The sequence below is a fragment of the Girardinichthys multiradiatus genome, chromosome 3 (genome assembly GCF_021462225.1).
Source record: "Girardinichthys multiradiatus isolate DD_20200921_A chromosome 3, DD_fGirMul_XY1, whole genome shotgun sequence".
Taxonomy (NCBI): Eukaryota; Metazoa; Chordata; class Actinopteri; order Cyprinodontiformes; family Goodeidae; genus Girardinichthys; species Girardinichthys multiradiatus.
This window is the reverse complement of record NC_061796.1, coordinates 30,090,194-30,108,677: the sequence shown is the minus strand read 5'-3', so window position 1 is coordinate 30,108,677 and position 18,484 is coordinate 30,090,194. Positions and strand designations below refer to the sequence as shown.

The following is an 18,484-nucleotide window of genomic DNA, read 5'->3' as shown; positions in this document are numbered from 1 at the left end:
AATTCAAACAAATTGTCTATTTTGCTACATCTTGAGAGACCAGGTATTGATATTTACTCAGGTTTTGTGTAGAGATGTGCAGAGCACAATGTTCTGAATCATTTATGTTTATTAAGGTAAAATATCTGTTGAAATGATTTATTTATCGAATTATTTAAAGCCAGAAAAGATCTCCAGCTTTCTATCCCTGGGCAAAAAAAACACAACAGCTCTTAAATATTTGTCATGACATTGCAAGCCATAATTCAGTCTTCTGTCATCATACGCTTTGAGTGGTCATGCAGCTTTTACAATTCATGGCTAAATAGTGCATGCTACTCATTAGTGACATTCTTTGTCTCTCCTCTGTTCTGTAAAAGTGCTTTTGAACTTACTAGGATGTATTTAAGCCATTTGTATCACTTTACTGGTAAACAACTGAAGCATTCATTGAAATGAAACAATCTGAGTACTTTCCTCTCATTTAGGGTGCAGAAGCACAGAAACAATCTGCCCCTTGCTCATGCTAGCCTCTTTTTTCAGGGAGTTGTGGTAAAACAAAGGGGAACATTGAGATTAAGTGGCTTTGGAAGTGTAACCATGTGAGGAATAAGGTCATCAATCCTTTTGCAACGAATGCCTGGTAACATTAGCTGTTCCTTTGGAGTGGAGGTCCTTGTGATCAGATGGTTTAAATCTCCTGCGGGTTAAGAATCAATTGACTTGAATCATTTAGTGACTGTGCTTTTGCACAGTCACTTAATGAGTGACTGTGCAAAAGCAAATGAGTGAAGTAGGACCATACAGAGTTGTGAGGTGAATTGGTAATTTCTTGACGTATAGTTTAGTTCTTATACCCAGAGTTAATTATTCTGTTGTTGTGAAATACTGAACACTCCTTTGTATCACCCCCACTTGGATCTGACCTGAAACTAGCCAGCATTTTCTTGTTTAGTTAAGTTTGGTTATATCACTGTTTATTGTGTTTAGTGTTTTAGTGAATAATGTTATGATTTGGGGTTTTTTGGTTTTTGGTTTTGGGTTTTTTCCTTATATGTTTTTCACTGCTCAAGTTTTGAATCATGCTTCTGTTTATTATTTTTCTGGTCATGTTTTAGTCTTGTTCATGTTTTGTCAAGTTTGGTTTTGTTTGTATATTAGAGTCTCTGTTTTTGCCGCCACCACGTTTTGTTCTGTCAAGTTTATTCATTCTGTTATGGTTTGCGAGATGTAGGACCCCAGAATGCAGACGAGCAGGCAGCGTGATGGTAAGTGCAAAAGGTTTAATAACAAAAACTCACTCTCAACAGGAGGCAGGAACAAAACAACTAACGGGCAGGCGAGACAGGCATGGCATGATCAAAAAACCACAAGACTTGGTTTGAGAAATGTTTCCGCGATAACTAACTGAACAGGTGTGTATATATGGAGTGAAAACCAGGTGGAGCAAGGAGACAGATTAACTTTGAGCAGGTGAACCGAATAAACTTGACAGAACAAAACGTGGCGGCGGCAAAAACAGAGACTCTAATATACAAACAAAACCAAACTTGACAAAACATGAACAAGACTAAAACATGACCAGAAAAATAATAAACAGAAGCATGATTAAAAACTTGAGCAGTGAAAAACATATAAGGAAAAAACCCGAAACCAAAAACCAAACAACCCCAAATCATAACAAATAATCCTGTTTAGCATGTCTGCATATTTTAGCGATAACCCATATTGTGATACTTTTCTGATCTGCTATAATCTGTGTTTTTGCTCAGTGCCTCAGCTACCCTTTCCTCTTTAGCTGGTTATTGTCTCTCCCGTGTGGCATTGCAGTAACAACCTAAACAGTATATCTACTTCTCAGTCCAGCCAGTCCTCTGTCAGATCCTCTGTTGTTGTCAATCTGTCTTTCAGTCTCATGTTAACTTACCTAGTTTCCTGCATGCCATATTCCACCACCATTTAATAACTCTCTATGTTTTGTAGATTTTTGTGAATAATCTTCACTAAATGAGGTTTCACCATGATTCTTTCTGCTTCATGTCTGCATTTGGATCCACATGATATATACGTTTAGTGGTGGTTTTTGACATGGGAAATATGGCTTTCTGCCCAGGATGGCATGGCCAGGAGGTGCCATTGTTACTAAAAAAATGTTGTCTGTTGAACTCCAAATAAGATTTATTTTGTTTCACTGCATGTCCAGGCAATGGGAAGCTGCCCCCAGTATTGTTTATTGTGGCTGACTAATGACTCACTGCCAAGTGACTACTAGTTTTAAGGGCTACTTCACAGTGTTTTTTTCAGAGAATCTGGCAAATATTAAATCATTTCTAATTTAAAAGGATAAAACCTCACAGCTAAAGTTGATTCATCAATATTTGGTAACTAGTTTTCAACACATCAGTATTTTTTTTATCTTAAGTTTTTGGACAGGTTACATAATAAAAAGTTTTTATAATGGTGTTCAGCGGGGGATTCGGTGTTTGCTTGGTTATTTGGGGGAATGGGTTGCAGGCTGACTTATTGCAAAAATTGGCACAAATTGACATTAGCTGCTTAATTAGTTGGGCTACCATAGTGGATGGACGGACGGACGGACGGATGGACGGAGGGACAGATGGAGTTCCACTATATTTCGATTTACACAGCCCCCCTACATGAAAAGCCCCCTCACATGAAAAGACACATTTGTCTTTTCATGTGAAAAAGGGAAATGTGGACAGCCATCTTTCAGCCATCTGACCAGCAGTGCACAACAAGAAAGGTAGGTCAGGCCTGCATTAGCCTTCGTCCAGGCAGAATAAACTCCGATCGCTCTGGCGCGTTCCCTGGCACCTCTTAAAATCATCGGAACGATATTACAGAAAATTTTAACAGTTTTGAAATTATGCATTTTTAAGACACATATCTCGATATGAATAAAAGGCCCATGGATGCCTGTAACTTCACTAAAAACAAGTTATTGTATATCTATGTTGACAAGGTAAACTTTCAGCTAGTTCTGTGGTTCATCCTCCCACAGGGTCAAGAAAAAAAGGTTAAAAGAAAAGCAAAGACAACCATAGAGAGCCTTGGAGTTCATTATAGTAGGTGGAATGTCAGTGAGAAATTCCTTAAATGTATCCTTTTCTGTTATGCATGAATAAAATTGAGTAATTTTGTCAACCTTTTTAGTATGCAAAAAGAGAAACATAAAACACACAAATCTGAAGGCCTGTATTGCCACAGACTACAGACACAAACAAGCATAACAAACATCTCTGATAGTATCAATAAAACTGAAAAGGTACAGGCTTCATAAAGCCAGAACATTACCCACAACATATAGTTACATTTGATTGTGCTTCGCAGGTTTTTTTCAACATCTTCTATCTTGTTTTTCAAACACTTGGCAGTAAATAATAACTATGTTGAATGGAAGCAATTACCACACATATGTTTTCAGGAGAAAATGTGTCTTTATCCGTTTTATGGAGTTTAAATCTGTTGGATTCCTGGGACAATAAACTTTCGACAGCTTGGTGTACCTCCTAAAAGATCCCATTTTCACAGTGCATTGAATGATCAGAGTCGCTTAACAGAGCCTAAACATGATGGAAAATTCTCGTGCAAGCTGCATAGGCATTCATAAGCATAAACACTAATGAACACAAACACACACAGACATACATACTGTATATATATTTAAAAGAAAGACCAAAATAAGAATATGATTGCTCGAGCAGGGCAGAACAAGTTTGGCAGCTTTTGTGCAGTCCGCCTGTCAATGTAATGTAAGCGTTGGCAGAGAGGAGGAGGAGGTGGTAACAATGACAGTGTCTCGACTGCACTTCGACCGCAGCTCGGCAACAGACATTCAATCAAAACACTGTGAGGGAACACAGACAGGAAACAGACAAAGCTTACTGAGAAGAGCGTTGCACTCTATGAGACAAATACCCAGAAAGGAGCACACACACATGTCAGGAAAAGAAGAAGAAAATAGCACTGCAAAGTCTAAAAACTGCTAGAGTATCGTGTGGCAGAGAAAGTATTTTGCTTCAGAGTAAAAGTTTGAGGACTGGGATCCACTTTAAACTAAAGTTTTACTCCTCAGGAGCTTAGAGTAGCTTTAATAAATGTTTATTAAATTCTTTAAATATCCCGAAACCACCCACTTTGTGCTGTCTCCACAGCCGAAAGACGCCCTGCTTAATACTGGACAACCTTCAGCACTTGTCTGCAGTGTTTCAGTGAGCTAAGCTGGGGGCTCCCAGGCTCTAAGTAATGGTGCAGTCATTGTAAAAAGAACATTAAATATTCAACAGCATGGATGTGCATAATATGCAGATAGAGGCATTGGGTTTATGCAAGAAGAGGTTTGAGTGAATACAGTAGGCTCTCTCCTTTTTGTACACACTTGTGGATGTCTATGTGGAAGCTCTATCGTATGTGTGTCTGCGTGGGCGGGTTTCGCACCCTGGGTTTGCACCGAGTCGAAGGACCAGCACAGGGGTCTCTAATTGAAAAGGATTTGAAGGATACTGCAGAAGTCAGCATATTACGACATGCTTAGACTGGATGCTCGTGGGCTGTTAAAACCAGCAGGAAGCTGAGAGCCACCGGTGTGTGTTTGCGGGCTCGCATGTCCTTATTTATGCCATTGCAGGAACATATGATCTAAGTAGGTTGTGCGCCAATGTGCATGTGCAGGGTGGCGTTAAGGAGCTAGTGCGAAACTTAGAAAATGAGCACCGCTCACACTCCTCTGACACTGACTGGGGTTGAAATCCCTCTGTATGAAATGGGAAAGCAACTCGAACAGGTGACAAGACCTCCTGGCATGAATTTGAAGGGGAAAAAAAACAGTTTTACAGAATATGCTTGACAGATAAAGATTGGTGATGCTTGAGAGGTATGCATAAGGTTTTGTATATGTGTCTACTAGCAGAAAGTATAGACATCCAGAAATCTTAATCTCTCATATATGTTTCTTTCCAAGCAAAGCCATGCAGCAAAGACGCAGGAAAATCAGCAACTTCTCATCAAAATAAACAACAGAATGTTGCTGTCTAATGGCTAATGAAAAAATATAATTACAGGGTAAAAATGTGAGCATACTCTATCAGACCCATAAATAAGTTTGCTAGCTTTTTCTTTTCTCTTAGGATTGTGGTTAGCTTTTAAATATATGCTGATATCAAAATTTATATTTGTTTCTAATTATGTTTTTGAAAAGGGAATTTGTATGACCTTGTTTTAAGTATGTAAAGAACAAATTTTGAGTCTTTGCATTTACACTTTTAGTGTTTTTTGATTAAACAGATATTGATGCTCTTTGCATGCATTGTGCTTCATAAACAAAGTTATTTTGATAATTAGATGACTACATCCCAGTACACCTCTAGTGTATCATATCTGTTCTCTCTGCCACAACGCAGTCCAAAATTAAGCTACAGTTAAAACAAAATTTAATCTAAGGGTTCAAATTCAAGTGATCATTTGCTGCACTTGTTCAAACCCCCTCTTTCTGTTGCTGTCCTTCTCTAAATCATCTTAGCCAACAAAAACAGTCCAAGGAGTAGTTTCATACTAAGAAAATGTACCCAATTGATTGTGTGACTCAAATCTTCTGTTCATTACATAAATGGAGTGTTCTGACAACTAAGAAGCGAGAAAACCACCACGCCCACAGAAAAGTATAAAAGTTAGGTTTTGTCTTCTGCATTTGATAGCAATGATAAACTTCAGAGTCCAGAAGGAGTAAAACCTACATATTCTGGAGTTTGCAGAGTTTGTAAACCAAGCATCACCAAACTGAAGTTGAGAAGGTTTGTAAAATAGCCTGGTAAACAAACATGATGGAATAACTTCTTCAGAGCTGAGATTTAAAATACATTTTTTCTAATCTGGTTTATTAAATGCCTCAAAACTAAGAACACCCTCATTTTCTGATATATGAAGGCATCAACAAGCAGCATGTACAGAACTTCTAAATAAAACAACTCATGAATGTCCCAAACAAATTTCCTTCACAAACTCTGGCACTGTCTGTGAAAAAGTGTTTGCCCGCTTTACTGATTGCATTTTGCTTTTTTGTTGGCTTAAATATTTCAGAATATCAAACAAATGTTATTATCAGACAAAAATAAATACAAAAACAGTTTTCAAATACTAAAACAGCTATCCAGACCAACCGAGCTCTATATGAACAAAGTAATTTGTCCCTAAAACTAATATCTGGCTTTACCACCCTTGGTGGCATGAACTGCCATCAAGCATTAGCAATAAGTGCCAACGAGTTTCTTATAAAATTAAGTTTTAATTAAGCCACATTGGATGGTTTTCGAATGGACTGCTTAAGGTTAGTCCACAGCATCTTAATTGGAGTCATGTCTAAACTTTTATTTAAATGTTTTTTCAGAGGTGAACTTGCTGGTGTCATTTAGATAATTGTCCCAGAGCATAATTAATGTTTGCCTGAGTTTAAGGTCATGAACTGGCATTCTCTTTCAGGATTATCTGGCAGAGAGTGCAGTTTATGGGTTCATCAATTATAGCCACTCACCCACTACCGTGTTTGACTATTGATATGATTCTCTGTTATTTTTACATCAGATGGAACAGGAGGCACACTTTCCAAAAATATCCAATTTTGTCTCGTCAATACAAACAATATTTTTACAAATATCTTAGGGATCATTATGATGTTGTCTTGTAGGTCAGCAGTGATTTTCTCCCATGGAGGCCATTTTTGTCCAGTCTCTTTCTTACTGTTAAATCAGAAACACTCAGTGCTTTAGATGTTCTGGTTGTGTTGTGACCTCCTGAGTTGTCATTACATTATTGCACTCTTACATTATTTTGGTAGGCTTGCCACTCCTGGGAAGGTTCACCACTGTAGTATGTTTTCTCGATATGTGGATAACTTCTCGATGACTTTGCCTGTTATAAACTTAAACTTCTTTAATTTGCCATGATGTGTAGCTTTTTGCCATTTCCCAGCCTACTTTATGTTGTCAGACTTTCTCTATTTGAAGGATTTCTTTATTTTACATGTCTGGCAGTAATCAGGTCTGCTGTAGCAGGTGAAATTAATCTAAAAAACTTGAAGTTAATCACAGGGTTTAACAAGGGGGGTATTACTTTTCACCAGGATAGTTTGGGTAGTCTTTTTAACCTAATAAATGAAATTACCCTTTAAAAACTGAATAATGTCTTTCTTGGTTATCTGTGTCTGATATTGATTAATATTTATATCAAGATATGAAACATTTAAGTTTGACAAAAAAGCAAAAACAGAATAAATCTTTTAGAGATGCAAACACTTTTTCACAGCATCGTTTGCTCCACCTGTTGTTACACAATGTGTGCTGCTTCTCTTGTGCCGACTGTGACAACCCCAAAGAAGCAACAGTGGTAGAGAGGTGTTTTCTTCCAGAGTCATCATAGAGGTGTGTACATTGTGGGAAAAAGTGTAAAGCCTTTGTGCACAGCGTCAACCAAACAAAGCTGTTGTCTCACCCAGCATAGTGTTGTACAATAACAATTTTATACGCAATTTCACTGACATTTTGAAACATGGGCAAAAAAGAGCTGTCCATAGATGGGTTTCTTTTTAATTGCAAGTCTGGAGATATTTACACGAGAACCGTTCTGCAAGAGGTAGGTGCGTGCTGCTGTGGATTTTGTTTTGGCTCATGGGCTGTGTGTAATATGCCTAATGATTGAGAGCACCCAATAATATCTTCCCTTCATAAAATATTCAGTGATAATACAAAATAAGTGTTTCTGTTTAAAAAAAAAACCCTCTTCTAACATCCCCTCCTGTATGTTGTCTCCATTGTGTCTATCAGGAGGATGTCCCAAATAAATTGTGTTTATCGTGTTTGTTATTAATTGTTTCAATACTATTTTACCATCCTTTGCTTTTAGCAAGGATTAATGACAATTATGTTGAAATTTGTAGCTTTTGTAGTTGCATGTACAAATTAGTACAAATCAGATAAAGGTTAGAGAATGGGAATTCAATTCAATTCAATTCAATTCAATTCAAAGATACTTTATTGATCCCCGAGGGGAAATTAGAATAAAATAGCCATTTCCTAATTTTTTCTTGGATTCAAACCTACTACCTCCATTAAACAACCTGCAGCACAGTTTTCTCCTTTCTAACACGTTATGGTGTTTTGTTCTTGTGAATCAGCCAAAATTGTAATTGGCATGTGAAACATCAAAGAAAACCATTAGTCAGCATTGGCCACTAAAAGCCTGATCATTACATCTTCAAGTGAAAGTGTTGCAAAAGGAAAATAGGCAAACAGACATAGAGTACCAGCCGTAACATAACAAGAGCACCAAGCCATTAAAAGTACAGTTAAATGGTCAGCAGAAATGATCAGCCTCAGGACCCTGACATGCTGAGTGAACTTTACATGAACATTAAACCTTGGAACCTGCCCTTCCTACCTGCTCGCTTCAAGCTCTTTTTCTTTAGATGTCAATGCAGAATATACCTTTTCTGCAAGCTTACACAGAGCAATCAAGACTTTACAGAGCCCCGAGGGGACATGAGGGAATTTTTTTTCTTTTGCGTCTCCACGCAATACTTTTGCGTTCGCTCGCAAAAGTTGTTAATCACCTTAGGAAAGTTGTGCATTTTGGAACAGCAGCACAGATGACAAACTGCTCACAAAACAAACAGCACTGATATGGCATTGATATGGTTTATTTGTCATATGCAGGTTAACACGGAGTCAACAATGCGATTAAATGCTTAGGATAAGAAGAACCGTTCAACTCACTATAAAAACAAAAGTGGCGTGCAAAAAAAGTACACATCATGCAGCAATAATAAGCAAATAAAGTGTCACAGATGTGGTTTCGTGCAGTAATATTGTCCAGAGTTCAGTACTTTGACAGCATGTGGATAATAACTGTCTTTAAGTCTGATTGAAGATCCTTTTATTTAAGGCCGAATTCAAAATAAAACTCAATAAATCTCAAAAACTGGTCTCCCACAAAGTATTGCGAGATAACGCAAAGACTATTGCGTGAGAACGCAAAAAGTATTGCGAGCGAACGCAAAAGTATTGCGTGGGGACGCAAAATAAATAAATTCCCCCATGTCCCCTCGCGGGCTCCGTAAGACTTAAATGTTCCTTAAACAGGAACAGGAAAAATTTACTTTCAAACCAAACAAAATTACAGTTGGGAAAATAATGTGTTGTTTTGGTTACTTTGAAACGAAATAATACAATATTTATTTAATGGTAGGTTCAAATAATATGAAAGGAAAGACTATTGACATAGCATCCAAGTGAGCAAATGTATGAATTCAACACATGATTAAATATATTTTAAAAACTCTTTGTGAAGCATAAATACTACGTGCTGCACAGTATTCTACAACCCCTTCCTTATTTGTTGAAGATCATTGCTTTCAATCTCCAAACACATGGTCATATTTAAAGAACTGATTTAATGTCCTTACATCTTCCCATCCTCTTCCAGGTGTCCAAGAGATGACGTCCAAGAAGGGGCTGGCCAGGTAACCGTTGCCATTGAAGGAATAGTCTCGACCACCAAGCGTTATATTGCTGAAATACCTGCATGTTTGTCAGATAGAGGTGGAAGAGACAGTGAGGTGTTAAAATGCTTTACAATTCATTAGATGTCCTAAACAAGGTTTTTACATGATTACTTGAGGAAATTCAGCTGCTGACATCTGTTGTTGTAGTACTATGCAATATTTTGCCATTTGTACCATGCAGTGAGTTGTGCGACCATGCTAGGCGTCCATTGCTTGCAAAACTAGGGTTGAAACACAAAGCTATTAGCTGTTAGCTTGTAGTGTTGAATGTTAGCTAAACATGAGTTTACACTTGCTGTAAATTTTAAAACAAAAGGAAACAGAGATCTTCACCAAAAGTAGTTCTCCCAAGCAATCAGCTTTTCTCTGTACTGGCGCAGTTTTCAAACAGTTAAATATTGCATGTATTTTGGGTAAAACCCATCCATGTTTATATATATTTATGTAAACCAAAATCAGAACGATTAACTCTTCATTTTTAAAAACCCAAAAAGTTAGCAAATTGTCTTTTAAATGGTGATAATTTTGGTGCAGACAAACAGCTGCAGCAGGTGATGTGCAGAGAGCAGCTGAAACACTGACCAATAAATGTTATTGTGTTCAAAGCAAAGTACTTAGTTTATGAAACAGGTGAACAACTTTTTGTGTTAGTTTTGTCTTAACAATTAACTGGAATGACACTAATATGTATTGACAGTTGAATTATCATCAAGTCATTTTAAAACAGAGTAGAAAAAGTTAACTTTAGCCTAGCACTTTAGCAAACAGTTTTTGAAGATTGTAGCTGTAGGTGTTAAAGTCAGATATATTTAGAAACAATTGACAAAGCTTTCTCAGGTGGCACACTGGAAGGACATAATAACTTTCCTAATTTAGTTAACACAGTGATAGTGAAGAACTCCAGTTAGGGCCAAATATCTGTGAGTGTAATAAAAAAAAGGTATAATAGGAACTGCAGTTTTTGAAAAGTCATTGGTAAATTTAGTAGACGAAAATCAACACAAATACCATTGTAGCCAACTGTTTTTTTCTAAGTGGAGGGAAGAAACAAAAATCTCAATGTTGCATTTTACACAACAGAATGCCTGCCACCTTTATTTGTTTGACACTAAATCACAGGAGCTCCATGATGACAACCTGGCTTGTCTGTTACTTAAAACTACAGACAAATGATCGGACACACTAAACTCTCAGGATCTTTGAAATCAAACAATTGCTGCTCTCTGCATAGGCTTCAACCTCTATAGTGTGAGTGATAATAACAGGACAGAACTTCAAATGTTCTTCTTTTGTCATGTCATTGGCTTCAAAATAAATAAAAATAAATAAATAGGAAAAATAAGAATACTGAAAGCTTTTTTTAGTTGCATGACATAAATCTTCAGCTTGTAGTTGCAGACAGTGAACAGTAGGCAGCAGTGTAAAAAGATGGAAATGAAAACAGCTTTCTGTTCTGTTCCTGGACATAGTTTATAAACAAACAGAAGAATCCATTAATCATTTCAACATAATTGCCTCACTGTTAGTGCTCTGCTTCATTTACAAAAATGACTACAAATATAAAAATTAATTACTTGTCTGAGCCAATTTGAGCAACCAGGTTCCCTAATTTCATGTATGATACACATATAGTGCATACCTGTTGTAAGAATAAACAATGCTAAAATTTATCCAGGATGATTACAAGAACCACTTGTGCAACCTGTTGGAGTCTGTTGCTGTGTCTTTGTAAAGCCAATAGGGAATATATTAAAAGCAGCTCATTAATATACATGAGACATGGTCCACTTGCTACAGATGCTACGGTAATTTTTCCAGCTCACAACTACACACACCATCATCTATATTGCATGGATGATAGCCAGCCCCAAATTCAGATATCCCCAGTGTTCCTGCTCCCTGACACTGACTCTCCTAATTCCCCCCATATATCTCTCAGCAAATTCTGCCCATGAACCAAATTTCATATCTGAAAATTTCACCTTATGCCATCTCTGTTTTGGTTTCCTGCTTTTTAACATATTTTGTCTGCCGTTGAACTATCTTATACAGCAAATTCCAAAAGGATTCAGACATCTTGAACTGTTTCACATTTTGTCACATTACAACCACAAACCTCAATGTATTCTGTTAGGATTGTATGTATGTAGAGCAGCACAAAGTGCATAATTTTAAAGTAAAAGGAAAGTGGTTTATGGTTTTCAAAACCTTTTTAAAATCAATATTTAATATTTTTAATATATTTACCCCTGCATAAAATCCAGTGTAATCATTTGCCATCTGCCACTAATTAGTAAACAGAGTTCATCTATACATAATTTAATCTGAGCATATATACAGCTGTTCTGTGAAGGAGCCACGTGTTTGCTATAGATTAGTGAACAAACAGCTTAAGGAAACCAAGCAATACAGCAGGTCATTAGAGTCCATACATTTCAGTGTAGTTACAGTGCCTTGCGAAAGTATTCGGCCCCCTTGAACTTTTCAACCTTTTGCCACATTTCAGGCTTCAAACATAAAGATATAAAATTCAAATTTTTTGTGAAGAATCAACAACAAGTGGGACACAATCGTGAAGTGGAATAAAATGTATTGGATGTGTCAAACCTTTTTAACAAATAAAAAACTGAAAAGTGGGGTGTGCAATATTATTTGGCCCCTTTACTTTCAGCGCAGCAAACTCACTCCAGAAGTTCAGTGAGGATCTCTGAATGATCCAATGTTGTCCCAAATGACTGATGATGATAAATAGAATCCACCTGTGTGTAATCAAGTCTCCGTATAAATGCAGCTGCTCTGTGATAGTCTCAGGGTTCTGTTCAAAGCGCAGAGAGCATCATGAAGACCAAGGAACACACCAGGCAGGTCCGAGATACTGTTGTGGAGAAGTTTAAAGACGAATTTGGATACAACAAGATTTTCCAAGCTTTAAACATCCCAAGGAGCACTGTGCAAGCAATCATATTGAAATGGATGGACCACTGCAAATCTACCAAGACCCGGCCGTCTCTCTAAACTTTCATCTGGAACAAGGAGAAGACTGATCAGAGATGCAGCCAAGAGGCCCATGATCACTCTGGATGAACTGCAGAGATCTACAGCTGAGGTGGGAGAGTCTGTCCATAGGACAACAATCAGTCGTACACTGAACAAATCTGGCTTTATGGAAGAGTGGCAAGAAGATAGCCATTTCTCAAAGATATCCATAAAAAGTCTTGTTTAAAGCTTGCCACAAGCTGCCTGGGAGACACACCAAACATGTGGAAGAAGGTGCTCTGGTCAGATGAAACCAAAATCCAACTGTTTGGCCACAATGCAAACGATATGTTTGGTGTAAAAGCAACACAGCTCATCACCCTGAACACACCATCCCCAATGTCAAACATGGTGGTGGCAGCATCATGGTTTGGGCCTGCTTTTCGTCAGCAGGGACAGGGAAGATGGTCAAAATTGATGAGAAGATGGATGGGGCCAAATACAGGACCATTCTGGAAGAAAACCTGTTGGAGTCTGCAAGAGGCCTGAGACTGAGATTTATCTTCCAACAAGACAATGATCCAAAACATAAAGCCAAATCTACAATGGAATGGTTCACAAATAAACGTATCCAGGTGTTGGAATGGCCAAGTCAAAGTCCAGACCTGAATCCAATCGAGAATCTGTGGAAAGAGTTGAAGACTGCTGTTCATGAACGCTCTCCATCCAACCTCACTGAGCTCGAGTTGTTTTGCAAGGAAAATGGGCAAGAATTTCAGTCTCTCGATGTGCAAAACTGATAGAGACATACCCCAAGCGACTTGCAGCTGTAATTGCAGCAAAGGGTGGCGCTACAAAGTATTAATGCAAGGGGGCCGAATAATATTGCACACCCCACTTTTCAGTTTTTTATTTGTTAAACAAGTTTGACACATCCAATAAATTTCATTCCACTTCACGATTGTGTCCCACTTATTGTTAATTCTTCACAAACAATTTGAATTTTATATCTTTATGTTTGAAGCCTGAAATGTGGCAAGAGGTTGACCAGTTCAAGGGGGCCGAATACTTTCGCAAGGCACTGTAAACCTGCAAGTCTTTATAAGCATGTCTCTACCAGCTTTGCACATATGGAGATTGAAATCTTGGCCATCCTTTTTTGTAAAATTATTCAAACTCATTCATTCTGGTTAAAAACAGAGGCCCTGATCTTCAAAGACCTCAAATTGGGGGCGCTAAATTGCTTGTACAAAAAAAAAAAATTGCACGTGTTATGAGTGGCCGTGTTGCGTGGGATTTTAAAGATTGCTATCCATGAAATGGATAACAGGTGCAAAAGAGGTGAAAACCGTCCTATTTAAGTGAGGATATTGCGTGTGCTACTGGCTGGCTGCTACTGCCCTGAGCGGAACTACGGGCAAAGTGAGCAAAAGCTGTGTTGCTTGAAACATGCAGATGTTGCTGCGCTGCATCATTATAAATGATCCAGTTGTTGATTTTTTCCTGCTTTCCCTGCCTATCTGGACTGTTACAGTTTGTTAACTTTTGCTGTCACTATTTACAGCAGCAGGTTTGTCATTGCAGCCTCTGCCCTGATGAAATTATGTCCCCTCTGTGTTCATTTGGCAGGGCGCTTCTGAGTGCGTTACTGCACGTGCAGAAGGCTGAGTTAGAAGTTGTTCTGCAAGCAGATGCTTGATGTTTGTGGTTCGGATGGACCCAGTGAGGCAAAGACTACATTCAGCTTATCCTTTAATAAAAATATTGTACTACAGGGTATTGTGTGGGAGTCAGAGCTGTGTCCAGAGTGGTGCGCGCCCTCCGCCATTGGTGCGCACACAGGGGCAGCTGTTCAGTGTTGTTTTTAGGCTGAAAACACAACAGGAGCGCGCACAGCTTGTAAACTGTGTTGCTGGACGTAACTCGCAACAAATCGGCCAATAAATATTAACAGTAAAAAAGATAAATATCTCTGTCTATTAATTTCTTAAAGGTTTACCTCCTTTTAATCTTTTAATTATTTTTGCAGACTCACCATGTTTTTTTTGTTTGTTTTGAGAGTGTGTGTTTAGTTCGGAGTTTATCAAAAACAGCCACCATATTCAAGTCTGAACATAATATCAGCAACATAAAAATAGTTTGTTGTAGAAGTTGGCTATCTGTGTATTATAGCTTTGCTAATTTTAAAACATCACATCACTGTTCTGATAAGGATTTAAATCATTTTGTTTGTTTGGTCAATATTTTAATGATATACAATGTGTTTGATGTTCAAATAGTTTTTTGATGACATAAAATAATTTTTCACTCTATAAACCCTCCCCTGGCATATGTTCACATTTAAACAACATAATCAAACTGACAGCTACGATTGCTCTGCAACAATGTTACTGCCAATAAGGCAATGTGTTTTGTTTAGTGACAAGGTTAAAGCACTGTCACCACCTTAAAATGGTGATTTTTCACTTGCTAAGAAGAACCTTTAGCATCCAGTTTGCAAATGAAGGATTTAATCTGCCTTATAATGTCTTTATTTCTTTCATATTAATTATATTAGCAACATCAAAGCACAGTGGGTCATTTGCATGATGTGTAATTACAGTTAACAGGCTGTGTGCTCTTCTCTGGCAGATGATCAGTTATGTGCGCACTTCGCCATGATCAGGTTTGTGCGCATTCAGCAGCAGATCTCACAGACAGCAATGGTGCGCTGGAATGATTTAGACGCAAGAAAAAAGTGGTGCAAGGAGGTTTATAAGAGAAATGTCATGGCTTTTGTTTGTGATTGGCTCCAAATCAAACCTCCTCTATTCTTATCTGTTTTATTATTTTCATTTTTGACAACCCAAATTGGTTAACTGATGTACAGATTCTCTCTCTCCATCATCTGTCATTCTATTTATGCCTCCTTCTGGCCAAAGTGACAGCAGACATTTTTATGTCCCTTGTTAGCACCTGCATTTCAAATGTGCTAATTCTAGACGCAAAAACAGCACCTGCAATCCGTTTCAGGCTTGATAAATTGCATTGCTGGTGGTAGGGAATTACATTTGCATATCCCCCTCCCATAAATTTGTGCATTTGGGTCATTATTATATGTTTTGCATATTCATCAAGGCAAATACGCTGAAAGGTTTGCACCCGCTGTTCTGCTGATTTTACACACGCAATCCGATTAGCACCTCGTTTATAGTTCAGTTGTGTGGACGTAAACAGGTTTATGTGTGGTTTTGTACACGCAAACCTTTTGAAGAACAGGCCCAATTTCCAAGTTTTGCCAAAGATTTGGATTAAGGCAGGGGACTCATATTCTGGACATTAAAGTCCAGGGTCTAACAAAATTTAGTTGTGTTCCCTGGTTTTACACACCTGAATCATTTAGGTGAATTATCTCTTCAGCATCTCGCAGGGATTCGTTCCCGCAACAGCCTGCAAATGAAGGTCTAGGGCCTCTGTACATGGGTCGTACGCTTAAACCTCTACACCACCAGCGCCATGTTAATATATCTTTAACTAAACCATTCCACTGTAGCTCTAGTTGCATGTTGTCCTGCTGGAAGATGAACTTCCACCACAGTTTAAAGTATCTTGCAGCCTTTAACCAGATTTCTTCAAGAATCGCCCTATATCCATTTCCATCCATCTTCCCATCAACTCTGACCAGGTCCTCTGTCCCTGCTGAAGGAAATGATCCCCGCAGCATGATACTGCTACCACCTTGTTTTATAGTAGTGATTGTATTATCAGGGTTATATAAAGTGATGATTTTTCACCACATATAGTGCTTTACGAATGGGAAAAAACTTTACGTTTTTAACTCATCTCTCTAAAACACCTTCAACATGTTTGCTGTGTGCCATACATGGCTTTTGTCAAGCTACAAACAGAGGTTCTTAATTATTACTCTCGATAATGGATTTCTTTTAGCCACTCTTCCATAAAGGCTAGGTTTGTGCCCTCCACAAGCCTGGTCCAGTTGATCGATTCTCCCACCTGTGACGTGGATCTCTTTAGCTCCTCCAGAATTACCATTGGCATTCTGTGTGTTTAGCTGATTAATGCTCTCCTTGTCTGACCTGTTTACGTCGACCTGTCTGCAGTAGGTTTGCAATTGTGCCATACTTTCTTCAGGTTACCTTTGATGGATTGAAAAAGTGCTGCTTAAAATATTTAAAACTTGGAAAAAAAAAGCCTGCTTTAAACTTCTCCACAACTTCATGTCTGATCTGCCTGCTGTGCTTCCTTGGTCTTCATGATGCTTTTTGTTCAGTAATGCTTTAAAACAAACCTCTGAGACCTTTACAGAATAGCTGTATTCATATTGAAATTAAATTACACACAGGTGGGCTCTACTTACTAGTTTTGAACTTTTGAAGGCAGTTGGTTGCATTGGATTTCATTTAGGAGGCAAAATGCAAATGCATGCCCCAGTTTTCTAATACAACTCAACTAGTCTCCAACTTGTAATTGTAACATGATAAAATATGGAAATGATCAAGAAGTAGAACATTTTGTGAGATGACTGTATTTTTTTTATTTATTGAAAACATCCTTTCTTACCTCATCCTGCTTCGCAGTCTCTGGGTCTGATTGGCATCTGTCATGCATGTGGTGACAAAGTTTGGGGCGCCCGTGCTTCCATATTCATTGCGCATCGCCACCGCCCCATGAGTGAGCACAGACACACCCCGAGCGATCCTTCGGCGAGGCTCGTCCCTCCACCCCTGGGGCCGTACGGCGAATAATGCCCGAGGCAGGCTCTCCATGCCAAGACCTGAGAGAGCAGGGCCCACTGCGAACCACATGTGCGAGGCCCCAGCCTGACCGGCGGCCCAGGCAGCACGGAAGACCAGCTCGGCCTCCTCCTGAGAGCAGTACAGCAGACGCACCTGGAGGAGAGAAGGGAGGCAGGGAAGGAAAGGGGAATGGGGGAAGACACACACACACATACACTCCAGTGAGATTAGGAGGGGAAAGGGGAGACATGGAGTAAGACAGAGGGTGGAAGAAGCAAGGAGACAAATAAAAAAATGGAGAGGAGGTGCATCTCAGTGGGAGAGGATGAAGATCGGTAGAAAAAGCCATATCAACCAATAACAAGAATGCTGCAGGAGGTGTAAGGAGAGATAGCGGTAAGGCAATGAGATAAGGTTTATGTCGAGTGTATGACTTTAAATGAAAAGCACACACACAAGTAAGTCTGACTATGTGGCTGCGTTTGCTAACCTGAAGGTATGAGAGGCAATGGAGGTCAGTGCTTAATGAGCTTAGACTTGATGAAACAAGTTACTGTAATGAATAAGGAAAACGGGATCAAAACAAGAAAGGGAAAATGAAACGAGCGGGGGAACAAAGAAATATTAACAAAAAAGAGAGGACAGACTCAGTGAAAAGACTAAGCACATGGGAGGGAAAGATGAAGGGGGGGGGGAGAGGTTAAACCTTAAAATATGTTTTTAAAAGCACATTGGAGGAGAGACCTGAGGACAACAGAGGCAAGAGGAGCAAAATGAGCAGATTGAGGGAAGAAGTCAAATATGGGAATACCACTCCTTAGAAATCAGGAAAGGGAGGTGGGGGTAGTGGAGAAAGGCAAAAAAATGCATATTTTTGTGGAATCAGCGCTTGGAGAGATAGAAAATATTTGTAACATAGAAGGGAGAATGATTGGGGTCTGGAGGTAAAGAGAGAAAAAAAAGCCGATAGAAAAAAAACAGTGATACTGGGTGAACTCTGCTGGAGGGATAGGGAGATATAGACAGTGTTAAGAGGTTAAAGGAAACAGAGAAATATTGAGTTGTGGAGAGAGATGGGAAACCAAAGCAAGGCTAAGTGCATAGTCTTCCACAAGTCATGTTTTCCAAGTCGGAGTCAAGTTGCAAGTTTTTAAGGTGCAAGTCCGAGTCAAATTTATTGTCTTTATGGGCATCTCAAGTCATGTATCAAAACTCCATGGGC

The 18,484-nt window shown here is 38.8% G+C and overlaps 1 protein-coding gene across 2 annotated transcripts in view; it reads right to left on the bottom strand.

The window, feature by feature from the left end:
* Positions 1–18,484, bottom strand: part of LOC124865443 (glutamate receptor ionotropic, NMDA 2D) — a 105,065-nt gene that overhangs the window by 34,054 nt on the left and 52,527 nt on the right. For both annotated transcript variants that reach the window (XM_047360528.1, XM_047360529.1), the window contains exons 5-6: positions 17,087–17,415; positions 9,452–9,566 (exon numbers count right to left, since the gene is read on the bottom strand). In XM_047360528.1, coding sequence (XP_047216484.1) covers positions 9,452–9,566; positions 17,087–17,415 — 444 coding nt within the window. The remainder of the gene's footprint in view (positions 1–9,451; positions 9,567–17,086; positions 17,416–18,484) is intronic.